Source organism: Lemur catta, chromosome 1 (assembly GCF_020740605.2).
Source record: "Lemur catta isolate mLemCat1 chromosome 1, mLemCat1.pri, whole genome shotgun sequence".
NCBI lineage: Eukaryota > Metazoa > Chordata > Mammalia > Primates > Lemuridae > Lemur > Lemur catta.
Window position 1 is genome coordinate 135,355,630 of NC_059128.1, and position 16,641 is coordinate 135,372,270.

A 16,641-nucleotide genomic window follows, 5' to 3' on the forward strand; every position below is an offset into this window, starting at 1 on the left:
CCTCCCCTCTTTCTGCAGCGCCTTCTCCTGCCTGAGAAGTTCATGCGGAAGCCACTGTTTATGTGTCTTTGGGAGTAACAGGGTGAAAATGATGTACCTTAAAAATTGTGCTCCTGTCCATCTCTGTGTATCTGGAGAGAAAGAAAAATGCGGCCACAGTCGGAAACGCAACTGGTGCGCAGGCGCCACACAATAAGGCCCTTGTGCGCATGCCCGAATCCCGGCGGGGGCGGGACGAGCGGCTGAGGCTTCGCGGGCGCACGGCCGGCGCCGGAGCGCGGCGCGGGAGGGGAGGAGCCGGAGGAGCTCGGAGGGCTTGGGTAGGCTGGAGCGCAGGAGGAGAGTCAGGTGCCCGGAGCTAGGCCGCTCGGAGACTGGGCGTGGGGCGCAGGCGAGCAGGCGCAGGCGCAGAGGCGGAGGCCGCGGCGCGGGGGCGGGGCCGGGCGAGGTCCAGAGGTGCGGGGCTGCGTCTGCTGAGGCGGCACTAGCGGCTCCTGGACGCTCCTTCCCATTTCCTTTCCTTTCCTTTCCGTCTTCTCAGTGAGAGTTTCTTGGTGAGTTACTGGAGGAGAAAGAAAGGAAAACTAGAAGCCAGTCCGTTCCCGTCGCATGCTTTCCCCTCCTCCCCAGGGCTCCTTCCCTTTCCGCTGCTCGGTTGTAATCGTGCCTCAGTGTCTGCGCTCGTGAGTCCTGCGCGGGCGGTCGGGGCTCCGCGGAGACCCCCGCGCGGCCCCGCCCGCCACCTGTGTGAGTGCGTCCCCGCGTCCCCAGCCTCGCGCACCTGTCGCGCCGGCCCTGCCCGGGGCCTCCCTGCGCTCTCCTGCCCCTGCCGCGCAGCCCCCCTCTCCGTTTGCCCCTGGGGCGGTCCGTGGTCTCTCCCCACGGACCAGCGGACCCGCGGACCCGATCGCTTTGAACGAGCGGCCTAAACTGGGAGGAGAAGCCTTTTAAATGGACCTTTAAATTTTTGCCCATGTTTTGGTGTCCCTTTTTGAAAATTGTTTTCTGAGAAGCGGTTTTATTCTGTTTTGCACCATTTGGTCTTCCGTAAACCTATTTATGCACATGTGACTGCCAAAGGAAATGCATTTAGACGTCTCTACCCGAGTCTCTAAAAGACATTGTGGTAATACGATTTGGGAAGGAAGATGGGTGGCTGTGAACCAGCGTTGCAGAGGTCACTGCCCAAAGGAAATAAAGCTGCCCCGAGATAAGAGAGAACACTGAGTTTGGGTTTCTGGCTGCCTGGGTGCCTGGTGGAGGGATTAAAACAGCAGGATGACTGGAGAACTTTTTAGTTCCTACCTAAAAGGCTTTCCTGAATGTGTAGATCCTCATTGTGGGCTCTTACTGAATTTCACTAGATAAGAATAAATTTAGGTTTTTGTTATCCAGTTGTCAGGTTTTTTTATTTTTATCCTGGGCGTTGAACATTTCAGAGGAATAACCTCTTTGGGGAAGATTTTCCTGATTTCTTTACATTAGATTGTCTATCTTCCAAAACATTTTAGATAGATCTTTAGATTTAGATCTAGACCTATGTCACTTTGCCCCTTTCTTTTCGCCTTTGAGTATTTTGTGATTTTGATTTTTGTTTAGTATGTATAGAGAAAAATTTGTTGGAACTGTCCTTACACGTGTTAACATTTGAACTAAGGATGCATAGAATGAAAACACCATAGCCAAGTGGATAGTCATTGACCAAAGCTTATAAATTTTTCTAATTAGAAGGAACATGTTGGAACTATTTGTGTTAATCAGTTCCTGAAAGAACAAGGATGATTTCTCTGGTTAGCACCAACTGGCCTTAGCTAGCCTTGATTTTCTGGGGTTAGTGAAATAAAATAATTTTTACTGTTGTCAGTATTTATTGTGCTTTTAAAAATACTAAACAGAATTTCATTAAGACTTCACTGTAGAATGTTTAGTTTATGGTCATAATGAAGCTGTTAAAGCATTTGGGAAGGAATATTTTTTTCTTAGACACTTGGTCTGTAATTCAGCTTGCCTTTTAAAAATATGTTTAATATATTTTCAATTTTTATAGTTCCCTCAAAGTGTCACTAGTGTTCAAGAAAATGCCTGTGTCCAACATCCTGTCCACAGGGAATTATTAATAATATTAGTATATACCTTCAGAAATCAACAAACTTTTTCTGTAAAGGGCTAGAGAGTAAATATTTTAGACCTCTGCAGGCCCAGGTGTTATCTGTCACACCTACTTAGCTTTGTCATTTTAGCTCAAAAGCAACCAAAGACAATACCGAATAAATGAACAAATGAATGAGTGATGTTGTGTTTCAGTAAAACTTAATTTACAAAAATGATGGTGGGCCAGATTTGGCCTGTAGATTATATTAGGTTATTAAGTATGAAATGTCCGATTTCCTTAAATACTAAGTTTGACAGTTGATGTCTCTGACGTTTCACTTTGATACTTTTTGTTTTATTTTTATTGTGAAGGTACATCCTCAGTCTTTCAAACACATTTTTGGCTTGTGATTATCTTTCAGAAAAATTTTTAGAGCAATTTTTGTGAAACCATGGCTAAGTCAAACATTTGTGTTATTTTCGAATATGAGTTCCTTTGTAGAACCAAGGCAGCATAGATAGCTTGAAGTATCAATGAAGTGTTTGGGAAGGATGTGGCTAATGAATGCACAGTATGTCGATGGTTTGAGAAGTTCCATTCTGGAGATTTTAATCTTGAAAATGAGCCATGTGGGCAACCGGAGACCAAGGTGGGTAATGATGAGCTGAAAGCTGTAGTGGAAGCGAATCCATCTCAACCTACGCGTAAATTAGCAGTAAGGTTTGATGTTACTATTCCAACAATATTGGACCACTTGAAACAAATTGGCAAGGTAAAGAAGCTGGATAGATGGGTTCCACATGGATTAAATGGGTGTCAGGAGAGAAATCTGTCTTGAAGCTTGCTTTTCTTTGCTATCACGACATAAAGGTGAACAATTTCTCCACCGTATTGTTACACATGATGAAAAATGAATTCTTTTTGACAATCACAAGCATAAAGTGTGGAAAACACAGTCCAAAACCGGATATTCATCAAAAAAACTGGCCAGGCACGGTGGCTCACACCTGTAATCCTAGCCCTCTGGGAGGCCGAGGCGGGTGGATCGCTCGAGGTCAGGAGTTTGAGACCAGCCTGAGCAAGACCCCCGTCTCTACTAAAAATAGAAATAAATTATTTGGACAACTAAAAATATATATAGAAAAAATTAGCCGGGCATGGTGGTGCATGCCTGTAGTCCCAGCTACTCGGGAGGCTGAGGCAGTAGGATCTCTTAAGCCCAGGAGTCTGAGGTTGCTGTGAGCTAGGCTGACGCCACGTCACTCACTCTAGCCCCGGCAACAAAGTGAGACTCTGTCTCAAAAAAAAACAAAAACAAAATACTAGTGGTGTCTGTTTGGTGGTCCAGTGCTGGTATTATCTGCTACAGCTTCATGAAACCTTGTCAAACAATTACAGAGAAAGTCTACTGCAACCAGTTGGGTGAAATGATGAGGATGCTTGCCATTAAGCCGCTGAGATTGGTCAATAGAGACAGGCCGACCCTCTTGCAAGACAACTCTCGACCACATGTTGCACAAACAATGCAGCTCAAGCTACGGCAGCTGGAGTTGGAAACTCTCTGTATTCACCAGACCTTGCACCAACTGACTACCACTTCTTCCAGGCTTTGGATCACTTCTTGCAAGGACAAACATTCAGTTCTCTACAAGCTGTGGAAAAGACCTTTTGCAATTTCATCGCCACTGGCTCTCCAGGCTTCTTCGCTGCTGGCATGAACAAGCTACTGTTAAGATGGCAAAACTGTGTTGATAGTTTAGGTGCATACTCTGATTAATTGTACTGCTTTTTGTTTGAGATATGCTACACTTGTGATTAGAAATTGGACATTTCATATTTAATGACCCAAAATAGTTTGCACAGATACAAGTGGTATGCATGTGTTGTACATGAACAAATTAGGGTTTTTTGCTAAAGGTCATTTTAATCTATTATATTTAAATGAATAAAATGGGCATAGATGGGGATATAAGACAATTGGAAGGAAAATAAAACCTTTATAAAGACAGCTTCTTTATAATATTTTTCAGTTATAGAATTAACTTAAGTCTTTTCAGTTAAATACTTGAGATCATTAAGGGGATATAGCAGAAGTCTAATGACAGAAAAAAATGTAGGCAGCTTTGATAGTACATATAAAGACAAAGATAAACGGTGAACTTGCAGAATTATGCTTTTGGTTGTAAGTTCCTTGTGATTACAACATGGCCCTGGAGCATGGTCCTTTCACCCTCTCCACCTTTTTATTTCATGGAAGTAGGAGGTACTCAGGATTTTTGGTCAGTAGTCAGAAGCAGCAGAGCTTAACTTGCGTTTGGGTATTTTATGTCCTGATACACAGTCGGCCCTCTGTATCCATGAATTCTGCATTCACAGATTCAACCAACTGTGGATCAAAAATATTAAAAATACAACAATAATAAATAAAAATACAACATAGCATAACAACTATATAACATTTACATTGTATTTTAAGTTATCTAGAAATGATTTAAAGTATACAGGAGGATGTGTGTAGGTTACATGCAAATATTAATACTACGCCATTTTATGTAAGGGAGTTGGGCATCCAAGGGTTTTTCTCACTCCAAAGTCCATGCTGTAAACCACTGACTCTCCAGTGTCATCCTCTCAGTGCTTCATCCAAATCATTGCTAAACATATTAAAGATAACAGTATCGGTCGGGCGCGGTGGCTCACTCCTGTAATCCTAGCACTCTGGGAGGCCGAGGCAGGTGGATCGCTTGAGGTCAGGAGTTCGAGACCAGCCTGAGCAAGAGCAAGACCCTGTCTCTACTAAAAATAGAAAGAAATTATCTGGACAACTAAAATATATATATAGAAAAAACTAGCCGGGCATGGTGGCGCATGCCTGTAGTCCCAGCTACTCGGGAGGCTGAGGCAGGAGGATCGCTTAAGCCCAGGAGTTTGAGGTTGCTGTGAGCTAGGCTGATGCCACAGCACTCACTCTAGCCCAGGCAACAGAGCGAGACTCTGTCTCTAAAAAAAAAAAGATAATAGTATCAAGACCAGAGGCCTTGGAATGCACTACCAGAAATTTCCCTCTATTAATCAGAACTTAAGTTTGTATAGTTACTTGAAAAAATCCTCGAATCTTTTTTTTCCATTTCTCCATGAATTTTAAAAATTTAAAATAAGCCATGGATAATGCTTTGGTGCAGTCTGTATTTATGCCTTCTATATAGCAAATATATTCCTGATTGGCCACTGCAGCAGATATTTTCAGAAAAGAAAAAGAAATGAATGTCACATGTTGTAGGCATTATTCCATCTTGTCTTTTGGTTTGGTTAAAAATGCTGAGGCCCTAAAATCAATTTGTGGCTAAGTGTTACAAAATAAAATTGAATATGTAACTTAAAATAGAATTCATCTTCTTTTTCTTAAGAAATTGTATTTGTTACATGTTATAGCACTTAATTGTCTTCTGCTAGTCTAAGGAAAATTTTTCTGGTGAAATAATATTGATACAGCATTTATAAATTGAACTGTCATAATTTTCTCTTTTTAATCCATATATATTTTGCTACCCCAAAGTCTTGAAAAAGGGAAATAAGATAAAATTTTTGAATGAGGGCATAGGGAAAGTAAAACAAAGGAAAAAAAGAAAAGCGAGATTACAGAAGATAAATTGACCTTAACACACAATGTTTGCCTTACGGTCTACTTTTAACAAAATTGATATTAAACATCGTAGCAACCAACAGAAAGTGGAAGAAAAGATAATTTAAAAGATTTAGTGTCCATGGAAACAAACAAGATCATATACAATTATTACTGATAGAGAGATCAGAAAGTAATGTATTGTAAACTCAAAAAGAAGACACTCTAATGTTATCAGCAAAAGTCTCCTGAATAGGAAGTTAATCAGGCTGTTTTGTACAGTGCCCTCAAAACAGTACCAGAATACTGTTTAATAAAATAAATTGCTGATATGGTTCAAGTGTATAATTCTTTCTGATCCTTGGTTTACTCCAGGGAAAGGATTAGACTGTGGATGACAAAACAATTCTTGATTCAGGGGTGAGTACCACTATTTTCTCTGAAGGGTTATAAACAAACCAAACTATAAAAAAATACCTAGTCTTGTGCTTAGATATTCTGATTCAATTTATGTATTCTTAGTCTATTGTCATTGAGTGACAATGATTAGTATTGCTATATATATTATTTTGTGCTAGCCACTAGGATATGTGCTTTGAATTTATAAAATAGCTGTGTGTGGCAGATACTTCATTTGGGCTTTTTACAGTAGCTATTATTATATATAAATCATGTAGTGATTCAGATGGATAAGATAACCTAAAAGAACAATTCAGACTCATTTCATAGCTTTAGTCCACCAATTTTTTTCCCTCTGATCATTAAATATACAGTTACATCATTAAAATTTCAGGTGTCATTGTGAAAGATCTTATATTTGTTATTATATTTGGTTATATTATCTTTGTTATTGCTTGGTAGCAGATATTCCTTCAATACTGTTTAGTAAAATTCTTTTCTATGATAAGACACATATTTTAAAACCAGTATCTTAATCTTTTGATAACAGATTTGGGGAAACATGAAAAGGGTCAATTTTTCTGTATATTTAAAATTTCAGATGAATTCTTTAATAATAGGCTATGTGTAGAATTTTATGATACTATATGCAGTTATGATTAACTTGATATTTTTTCCATTATAGACTCCACTTTCAGCAAAGATCAACTTTGTCTCCGAATCAACAAACTCTTCATCTAAGATTGGTTCCTGTGTGTCTTGTGTTTACAACTCAGTGGGAATTAAGAACAGCACATACAAGCTGAAAAGTCAAATAAGGAAATGAATTACTTCTCTTGACAGTTCCAATTGTACTTGTAAGTTAAATTCAGAGTTAGCTTAAAATGGTTTAAATGTTTAAGTGTTTCAGTAGCATAGAAAATCAGAGTATACAATTGAAAATTTTTATATATTATTTAAATATACCACCTAATATTATGGTTTAATTGCATATTGTTTCTACCAGAGAACATGTGAAGAGTCCCACTGTGTGTCTGTGAAGTTACTTTAGGCAATTTATATGAACATTGCAGAGTTATTAAATTGCATTTTACAAGACTAAAAATTTGACTTGTGTGGCATGTATTTTTGTTTTAATGGTGAGTATATTTCCAAAGACAGGGACTTGATCAGTATGAGGAATTGTAGAGCTGCTCTGGATGCCAGAATAATTTTTTCTCTCATCATTGGAAACATTTCTGTTTCTTGGCTATCATTCTGGAGTCTAGAATTTGAGTTAAGTCTCTCCACTGATGATGTTTATAGGATCAGAAACAAAAGCGATCGTTCCATGCAGATAAGGTTATAGTTATGTAACCTTTGACCTCATTGCTGGTTATTAATTTTTTCTTAACTATTTGTTTAATATTATATTTTTCACATTGGCCCTTTTTAAGGCCTTCAATATGAATAATACTGATCGTCAGCAGTAGGCATAAAAAAAGCATATAAGAAAGAAAATGTCTTACCTTTGTCCTGTAGTTTGGAAAATATTTAAGCATTTCATAAGCAAATATGTTCTTTTATTCTAGTTTCCTGTTGTGAATTCTGTAAGAAATTTATAAGTAACATTATAGTCTATCAACATATTCATATAACTAAGGAGAAATTAAATACAAAGAGTATTGTTTAGCTATTGTGAATTGCAAGTAAATAGCACTCCAACTCCAAATAATCTTTATATGTGTTATAAACCAATAAACTATGAAAGAGTTTTCATTACGATATTTCATAAAAGGAAATAAATACTAATTTTATTTAGTATATTTTTAAAAAGTATCTATTGTATTGCATTTTCTAAATAAGGTTTCTATTTATAGTTACAAATTTTTAAAGTTTTGATTTTTCAGTGTCTTTATTTTTTATCTTTTTATATTTAATAATCTCTTTCTGCCACAGCTTTCTAAGATTTTTCAGTGTCTTGAGATTCAAGATATTAAAAATGATAATATGCAATGTATGAGAATTTGGGTTGGAATGCTTTTTTAAAATATCCCATAAGTTTGGAAGATTTTTGAACAGTTTATGTACTGTGAGCGTGGTTATATTCAATCTTATTGGGATTTTTAACAGTCTACTGAAGTTAGTAACAAAATGTCTTTTTTGTTTTTGTGTTTCGCAAAGGGCTAAAGCCAATTTTTAGGTCGGCTTAGGCAGAAAAGAGAAAAGAGAATGCTCCACTTAAACCGATGTCAGCATCTGAAACAGATAACACAGAAATGTTTTTCTGGTATACGCGTTAAAACGGATAAACATGCACAGCTCTTTCTTACGAGAACCATTGCACTTGCAGAATTAAGGAAGTCATGGCATTCCACCCGCTCTCTTGTTGGAGACAAAAATATTATTCTGATGGGACCTCCTGGTGCTGGGAAAACAACAGTAGGCAGAATAATAGGTCAGAAACTAGGTTGTTGTGTCATAGATGTGGATGAGGATATCCTTGAAAAAACCTGGAATATGAGTGTGTCTGAAAAATTACAGGATGTCGGTAATGAGCAATTTTTAGAAGAGGAAGGAAAAGCTGTGTTAAACTTCTCTGCATCTGGAAGTGTGATTTCCCTTACTGGGTCCAATCCAATGCATGATGCTAGCATGTGGCATCTGAAGCAAAATGGAATAGTTGTATACCTGGATGTGCCTCTAATAGATATAATTAGTCGTCTAAAGTTAATGAAGGTAGATAGGATCGTAGGTCATAATTCTGGAACATCTATGAAGGACTTGCTTAAATTTAGAAAACAATATTATAAGAAGTGGTACGACGCTCGCGTTTTCTGTGAGAGCGGGGCTTCCCCAGTGGAGGTAGCTGACAAAGTGCTAAGTGCAGTTAAAAGATACCAAGATGTAGACTCAGAAACATTCATTTCAACGAGACACATTTGGCCCAAAGACTATGAACAGAAGGTTTCAGCAAAATTCTTCAGCGAAGCTGTGGTCGAGGGTTTAGCTTCTGATGGTGGACTCTTTGTTCCTGAGAAGGAGTTTCCAAAATTAAGCTGTGGGGAGTGGAAAAGCTTAGTCGGAGCAACCTACATAGAAAGAGCACAAATACTACTGGAAAGGTGCATACATCCTGCAGACATCCCTGCTGCCAGATTGGGAGAAATGATTGAAAATGCTTATGGGGAAAGCTTCACCTGCTCAAAAATCGCCCCTGTCAGGCACCTTACGGGCAACCAGTTCATCCTGGAGTTGTTCCACGGACCAACGGGATCATTTAAAGATTTGTCTTTACAGCTTATGCCTCATTTTTTTGCACACTGCATTCCACCGAGCTGCAATTATATGATACTTGTTGCTACTTCGGGAGACACAGGGAGCGCAGTCTTAAATGGTTTTAGTCGTCTTAATAAGAATGACAAGCAAAGGATAGCTGTGGTTACATTTTTTCCTGAGAATGGAGTGAGTGACTTTCAAAAAGCACAAATAATTGGCAGTCAGAGAGAAAATGGATGGGCCGTGGGTGTCACTTCAGATTTTGATTTTTGCCAGACAGCTGTAAAAAGAATTTTTGAAGATGCTGACTTTACTGGCTTTCTTACTGTGGAATATGGAACACTCTTAAGTTCAGCTAATTCCATAAACTGGGGCCGCCTGCTTCCCCAGATAGTTTACCATGCTTCCGCGTATCTTGATCTCGTTAGCCAAGGATTTATTCCTTTTGGAAGTCCCGTTGATGTCTGTATTCCCACAGGAAACTTTGGTAACATATTGGCAGCAGTGTATGCCAAACTGATGGGAATCCCCATTCGAAAGTTTATCTGTGCCTCTAATCAGAACCATGTTTTGACTGATTTTATAAAAACAGGACATTATGATCTGAGGGAAAGAAAATTAGCACAAACCTTTTCACCATCCATAGACATTCTGAAATCTTCAAACCTAGAACGACACTTACACTTAATGTCTAATAAAGATGGACAACTAATGACAAAATTATTCAATCAATTAGAAAATCAGCACCACTTCCAGATAGAAAAGATTCTAGTTGAGAAACTTCAGCAGGATTTTGTAGCAGACTGGTGCTCTGAGGGAGAGTGCCTAGCAGCTATTAACTCCACCTACAACACTTCAGGGTATATTCTGGATCCACACACTGCTGTCGCAAAAGTGGTTGCAGACCGAATGCAGGACAAAACGTGCCCAGTGATCATCTCAGCCACAGCTCATTACTCCAAGTTTGCACCTGCTATCATGCAGGCTCTGAAGATTCAAGGAATCAACCAGACTTCCTCAAGTCAGCTGTATCTGCTGGGTTCATACAATGCGTTACCTCCACTGCATGGAGCTTTACTAGAGAGAACAAAACACCAAGAGAAGGTGGAGTACCAGGTCTGCGCAGCTGATGTGAGCGTCCTGAAGGATCATGTGGAAAAACTAATCCAAAAATCAATTCACATGAAAGTTTCCTGAGTAAAATATTTTTGTATGGTGATAAGCATGTCATAATAAATCTCAAAAGTTGATTTGGAGTACAATAGCAGTTTGCTTTTATGTAAACATATATCTGTCTGTTATCTTTTGGAATGTCACTAGCCTCATCTCTAGGACTGACGCATTATGCCCGCACTGTACCTGCTTAGACAGAAGTGACAGAAGGTAGCATAGCCCGTGGACCCTTGTGCTGTCACATTTGCTCCATGCTCATGAGGGATATGTCAGTTTCCACTCCCACACCCTCACTTTCCTGTGGACCAGCATGTCTGGTATTCAATTTGGCAATCAAAATATTTAGGCACAGGTGTTAAGTACTACATCTGTAAACCATTTAGTAGTTATCTGTTGACTAGAAAGTTAATTTACCACGCAGAATGGCTAACTTGAATGGAGGAGGTAAGCTCATTTGTTAGGATTCAGGCCAGTGTTTTTAATCCTCAAACTCCATTTTGTACTGCAATGACACGTGTCCCACACCATCCAAATCAGACAAGTGCTCCGTCCTTCACTCCCCTTTGGATGATTAATAGTTAGAGTGATGAAGTGTGAAAATGAAGACGTAATTGAAATCCAGGATGAAACAGTCAACAGAACTACTTAGTAGTGGAAACAAATAATATTACCTATTTCAAGAGGACAGTTTTCCAAAATTAAGAGTATTTGAATAATCATAATAATGTATTTATAGTTATAGACAGCAATTTTTCTATATTATTTGGAGTCCATGCCTATATAATTTGTCTACTATCTCTCTTTTCAGTGAACATTGTCTTTTTCAGCAAATAAAACCACACACAATGGATGTATATATTTAATTTGTATTCCTTTGTAGTAACAATGCTAAACTAAATGGTTTTGACCATGATTTCCATTTGTGAATTTACTGGCTGTTTTGTTTCTGAATTAAAAGATGGTCAGGCCCCATTGTGTAATGGACTATTCTCAACCACAAGATGGCATTCCTAACATGATTTGTCTTTCCTGATAACATTCTGCTTCATTTTCTGGGAGAACTACTACCTCCATGAAGAAATATATTAAAAGTTGTAATGAGGAAAAAATCTTTAATAATTTAATAAGAGCAATTTGTTTTAAAACAATTTAGAAATTAAACCAATGATATGTCAACATCAGATATCCGGCTTAGCTTCTGAAAAATAAATTCTGAAACCAAAAATTGAAAACCAGGAGCAGTTCTAAGAAAATAATGGAAGATGAAAAGTTCTGCACTTATTCATGTATGTTATTATTTTATCATTTACTTTTAAGGGTATTTGTTTCAGCAGATAATAATATTTAGAAAATGCATCTAAATGTTCACTATGTACATGAGAATGCATTATTTTTCTGAAAGTGCAAGGGACAGTGTTTTCAGAAGATGTGATTTCTGCCCTCAAGAACTGCAGTTAACGAGACAACACATGAACATTAAACCATGTGCAACACAAAAGTATTATTACAAGGTAGTGAGCAAATAAGTGAAAAGTGAGTGATACAGCCATGTGCTGTGAGGTTTAAAAGGGAAGGCTTGCCCAGGAATAGTCAGAAAAGGTTTCACAGGGGATATAGAACCTGAAAGGCAAGTCTTGAAGGATGGGAAGATTTTCTAAGTGAAAAGGAAGGGGGAAAACATTCTAGGCAGAGAAACAGGGAAGATGAAATGCCTAAGAGCCCATCTCTGTTTTTCTGTGCACAGCCAATTTTCTCACTATCCAAATCAGTTATTCTTGTCTTCACTTTTTCTCAAAATGAACTTTGGCCCTTCAAGCTTCATTCAAAAGAAAAAAAAAACAAAAACAAAACACAAACAAGTGACCATACAGCTGGTATCTATAGATGCGCATTGGATGCTATTCCCTTCATCCTGTTCAAATAAGTTGCTTCATCAGCTATTTCCCTCTTGTTTCTTCAAATTCTCCCCTCAAATGGAACCTTTCTATGGCATTTAGTTTCCCCCTTTTCGTATATTAGGAAGCATTAGAACAAAATCTCTCTGAACGTGTCCACATTTTCCCCATTTACCCTTTTTTATGCTCCAATCAAGATAGAGATCTTCAAAGACTTGTCTACATATATGGTCTCCACTTTCTCACCTGTCTCTTTCTCCAGAGTGTGTAAAATGTATGTACAGCTTAAAGATGATGAAGTACTCACCACCTCACTTAAGAATAGAACACGACTCACACCTTTGGCGCCAGCCATGGCTCTTCTTTGACTACATTCCCTTCTCTGCCCCAGAGGTAACCTATCCCGAATTTTAGAATTCATCCATCCAGATGAAACCACATTCATTGATTTTTATTACTAAGTAATGTTCTATTGTGTGAATACCACAATCTATTTACCAGTCAGTTGACATTTAAATTTTTATCTGTTATAAAATTTATGTTGAAGGTTAGTGAATATAGACTTCTAAACATTTGTGATTCTTTTTAATAGCATGTAAAAATAGTTTTTGTATCTTGACATTATTAAAATAAAAATGTATGTGTTTATGAAGTGAAAAATTATCAATTTTCAGGCTTTGGTTATAATTTCTAGCTTTGACTATCTTTGAAATTATTTTACAATATCATAAATATAGCAAATTTGTAAGATTTTTGAGAAAGAAATGAGGTTTTACAGTTTTATATTAATGAAAATTGTAAAATCTGTTTCCATCAAAATGTAGTTTAGAAGACAAATTGTCTTGCATGAAGGTTTAGTTAGATTTTCATAGAATTCACTTTCAAAAATAATCATTGATGGCAAATATTTCTCTCAATCCATTATTTATAAACACTTTATAATTCAGACTACTTAATGTTAGTAAAACAACAAACAAAACAAATTAACTGTTTATATGTGAACCTCAAACCAATGGAAACATAATACTGTTTTTGTCCCCATCCAGGAATATGAATAAAATCTACATATGACATAGTTATTTGTGTGGGCCCCATATGTGCACTCCAGCCACTAAAATCATTAGTTTTATCTTCCTGAAACTTTTGCTTTAAAAACAAATAGACTTCTTCACAAACAAGTTCTTCTGACTCAAAAAAGCAAAGCCAAGAAAGTTGCTAATGTCATGGAAAAAGGGCATGTAAAATACAAGAAACCAAATCAGCATAATTGATATACAGCAATACTCTGATCAACTGGCAATGTTTTGATCAGAGCCCTACATCCAAAAGTTGGGATTGTAGAAGGATGCTGTAGTCAGGTTAACTGTTTTGTTTTTCTTTTTCAATTCAGAGCTCTTTATCTTTTTCTGAATTCTTAGCATTTTTTTCATCTAATTGGTACTAACAATTGTTTTGAGAAGTCACTGCACTAAAGTTTCAAGTATAGATAGATGTGGCACTAGTTTTTAGATTAGCATTATTGACTACTGAGATTTTAGTGGCCTATAAAATGCAGAGTTGCTAACAGTAGGTAAATTTCATTTGCAAATATTAGGGGAGTTTATAATTTTAAATTACTTTAATCCACAATAGAATTGTTTCTAATGAACAAATTCTCATACTTGGTGAATGAATTCTAAAATGAACCAATTTAATACTAACTAATAGTAAATTTAATGATATCTTTGTGAGGTTTTTTTAAAGCAAATGCTTTATTACCATTTTTAAAATGGAAACATTGAGGTAGCTATTTCAGGGCTCATGAGAAATGCTGAAATAGGAAAAAAGCCCCTAGGAACCATTTTAAACAATTAAAACAAGTAAAAAAAATAAAATAAAATAACAGCAACAAACAATCTTCTTGGCATTCAAGGCACAAATATCAACATATGTTAATTTTTAATGACTAATTCCTGATTAAATTAGCCTTGCCTATGTTCATGATGACATTAAAACTTAATTTATAACTACATGCTCACCAGTGGGTTTTATTTTGAAGCCGTGTTAAAAATACTGTCTGGGGTGTGCTCAGCAGCACGAGCTCCAGGCCTGCGACCCGTGCTGTGCCACACTTTGTTTAGCCATTTACCCATCTGTGGACATGTGCGTTGCTTCTACAGTTTGGCTACTGTGGGTATTGCTGCTATACACATCGGCGTACTAATACACTCAGGCTTTCTAGACCCTGCTTTCAATTCTTTCAGTTATATGCCCAGAAGTGGAGTTGCTGGATCATGTTGTAATTCTATTTTTAATTTTTTGAATAATGCTCACACTGTTTTCTATAGCAGCTGCACCATTTATATTCCCACCAATGGAAACTTGTGTTATTGTTTTAAAATACAAAGCCAAGGCTGGGCAAAGGCCAGGCATGGTGGCTCACACCTGTAATCCCAGCACTTTGGGAGTCCAAGGCAGGAGGATCTCTTGAGGTCAGGAGTTCAGTGCCACCCTGAGCAACAGTGGGACCCCTGAGACCCCATCTCTGTAAAAAATAGGAAAATTAGCCAGGCATGGTGTCGTACACCTGAAGTCTCAGCTACTCGGGAGGCTGAGACAGGAGGATCGCTTGAGCCCAGGAGTTGAAGATTTGCTGTGAGCTATAATGACGCCACGGCACTCTAGGCTGCCTGAATTCTTTTGAATTTTATTTCTGGTTCTTCTGAATTCTACTTTTTGTTTGTTTGTTTGTTTTGGTCTCTGTCTATCCTACTGAGACTATTGAGACATTTCTCTGGTGTTTAGTGATCTTCTTCTCTTACATTTAATTTTCAAGTATTAAGAAACTGATTGGGAACTATCTCCTGGATGAGACTTGTTAATTGCTGGACTTCACTGTATCTGACCGGACTATATTAGTGGGTATCTTCAATTCTATCTGGAGGGCTTTTATTTTGGCCTCTTTAGATTTTCTGGAAAGAAGTCCTCCAGGTGAGTATAATCAGAGTTGAGAGAGGGGGCTGGTAGGTTGTCACCATTTGGCACATAGATTTTTCAGTATAGAATCTCTCCCTGTCTCACAGTGTTGGTATATGGTATTTCTGCCCTTGCCTGTGTCTCGCATCCAGAGTTTGAAGTCTCTCCGTAGACTGAGCCTGTAGTCTTAATCAGCAATCACCCTACTGGTGTGGGGGACAGTTTCCAAGGCTCTAATTGCTTTTTATACAGATCTTAAATGAATTCTCTTGCTCTTAGTTCCATATTCCTACCCCCTCAAGCCCACTCTCAGTTTCAGAAATAAATAGTACCTCTAATTCTAATCCTGATTCTAATTTTAGGGTCTTGGAGTGCTAATCAGGTGAATTTTGGAGTTCCCATACCAGAAACACAGATCTCAACTTTCCCTTTTCTGTTCAAGTAGTGAGCAGTCATTTGTGAGCTTTCTGGCCTCTCAACTGTCCGCTGCTGGGGTCTTCACCCAATGCCTTTGTCAGTTTATGACTTTCCTTTTTAATGACTTTACTGACATTTTAGTGGTGCAAAAACAGCAATCCACTGATGTGACCTGGGCATTGTCTCTGCACTAGCCTCTAAAGTTGATTCTCTGGCTTTTCTGGAGAATCTTTTCTCCACTTATTATCTCTGAATAAATTTCTTTCATACTTAAAGTTGTCCTCAGTGTCTTCTCTTATTTGCAATCAACAATCCTGACTAATATAGTGCTAAATGATGATTATAGGTATCATCACAGGTAAAATTAGTGATGCTGACACTAAGTGCTATTGAGTAGGTAAACATTTCTAAACGGTCCCATAAAACTGAGATATTCTTAGCAAAAAGACCCAAAAATCTGTCAAATAACTTTAGGAAATCTGCAGATTTTATATCTCCTTTTTATAGCTTTACAATCCATATTAGCATATTAATCTTGCATTAAGGAAACTTGTTTCAACTTTGTTTAACCTTGTCTTCCCAAACTTTTTTACCAAGGAAAGGAAAACTTACAAATATTTTACAGAAAACAGTTCAAAGAATATTGGAATAGATAAATATAAGCTGGGGAATTTCGAGAGGTTTAATGAGTCCTAAAGTAGTGCTTCTAAAACATGTTCGTTTTTTTTTAAATGAAGAAACAATTCAACAACAATGAAAGTACAACATAAAATTTTTAGAGAAGCAGCTACAATGGAACTTACAAATGTATAGCTTGAACTGTGTTTATA

The 16,641-nt window shown here is 37.7% G+C and overlaps 1 protein-coding gene across 1 annotated transcript; it reads left to right on the forward strand.

Annotated features, from left to right (window-relative positions):
* The first annotated feature begins 443 nt into the window (after positions 1-443).
* THNSL1 (threonine synthase like 1) lies at positions 444-10,627 on the forward strand. Its single transcript, XM_045535082.1, has 3 exons — positions 444-554; positions 6,799-6,970; positions 8,277-10,627. Exon 3 carries the CDS (start codon positions 8,325-8,327, stop codon positions 10,566-10,568), a length of 2,244 nt encoding a protein of 747 aa, XP_045391038.1. The 5' UTR covers positions 444-554; positions 6,799-6,970; positions 8,277-8,324; the 3' UTR covers positions 10,569-10,627.
* Positions 10,628-16,641: the final 6,014 nt, after the last annotated feature.

Bases quoted from the DNA above. Each gene is read 5' to 3' on its own strand.
- THNSL1 (XM_045535082.1), top strand. From the start codon at position 8,325: ATGCTCCACTTAAACCGATGTCAGCATCTGAAACAGATAACACAGAAA.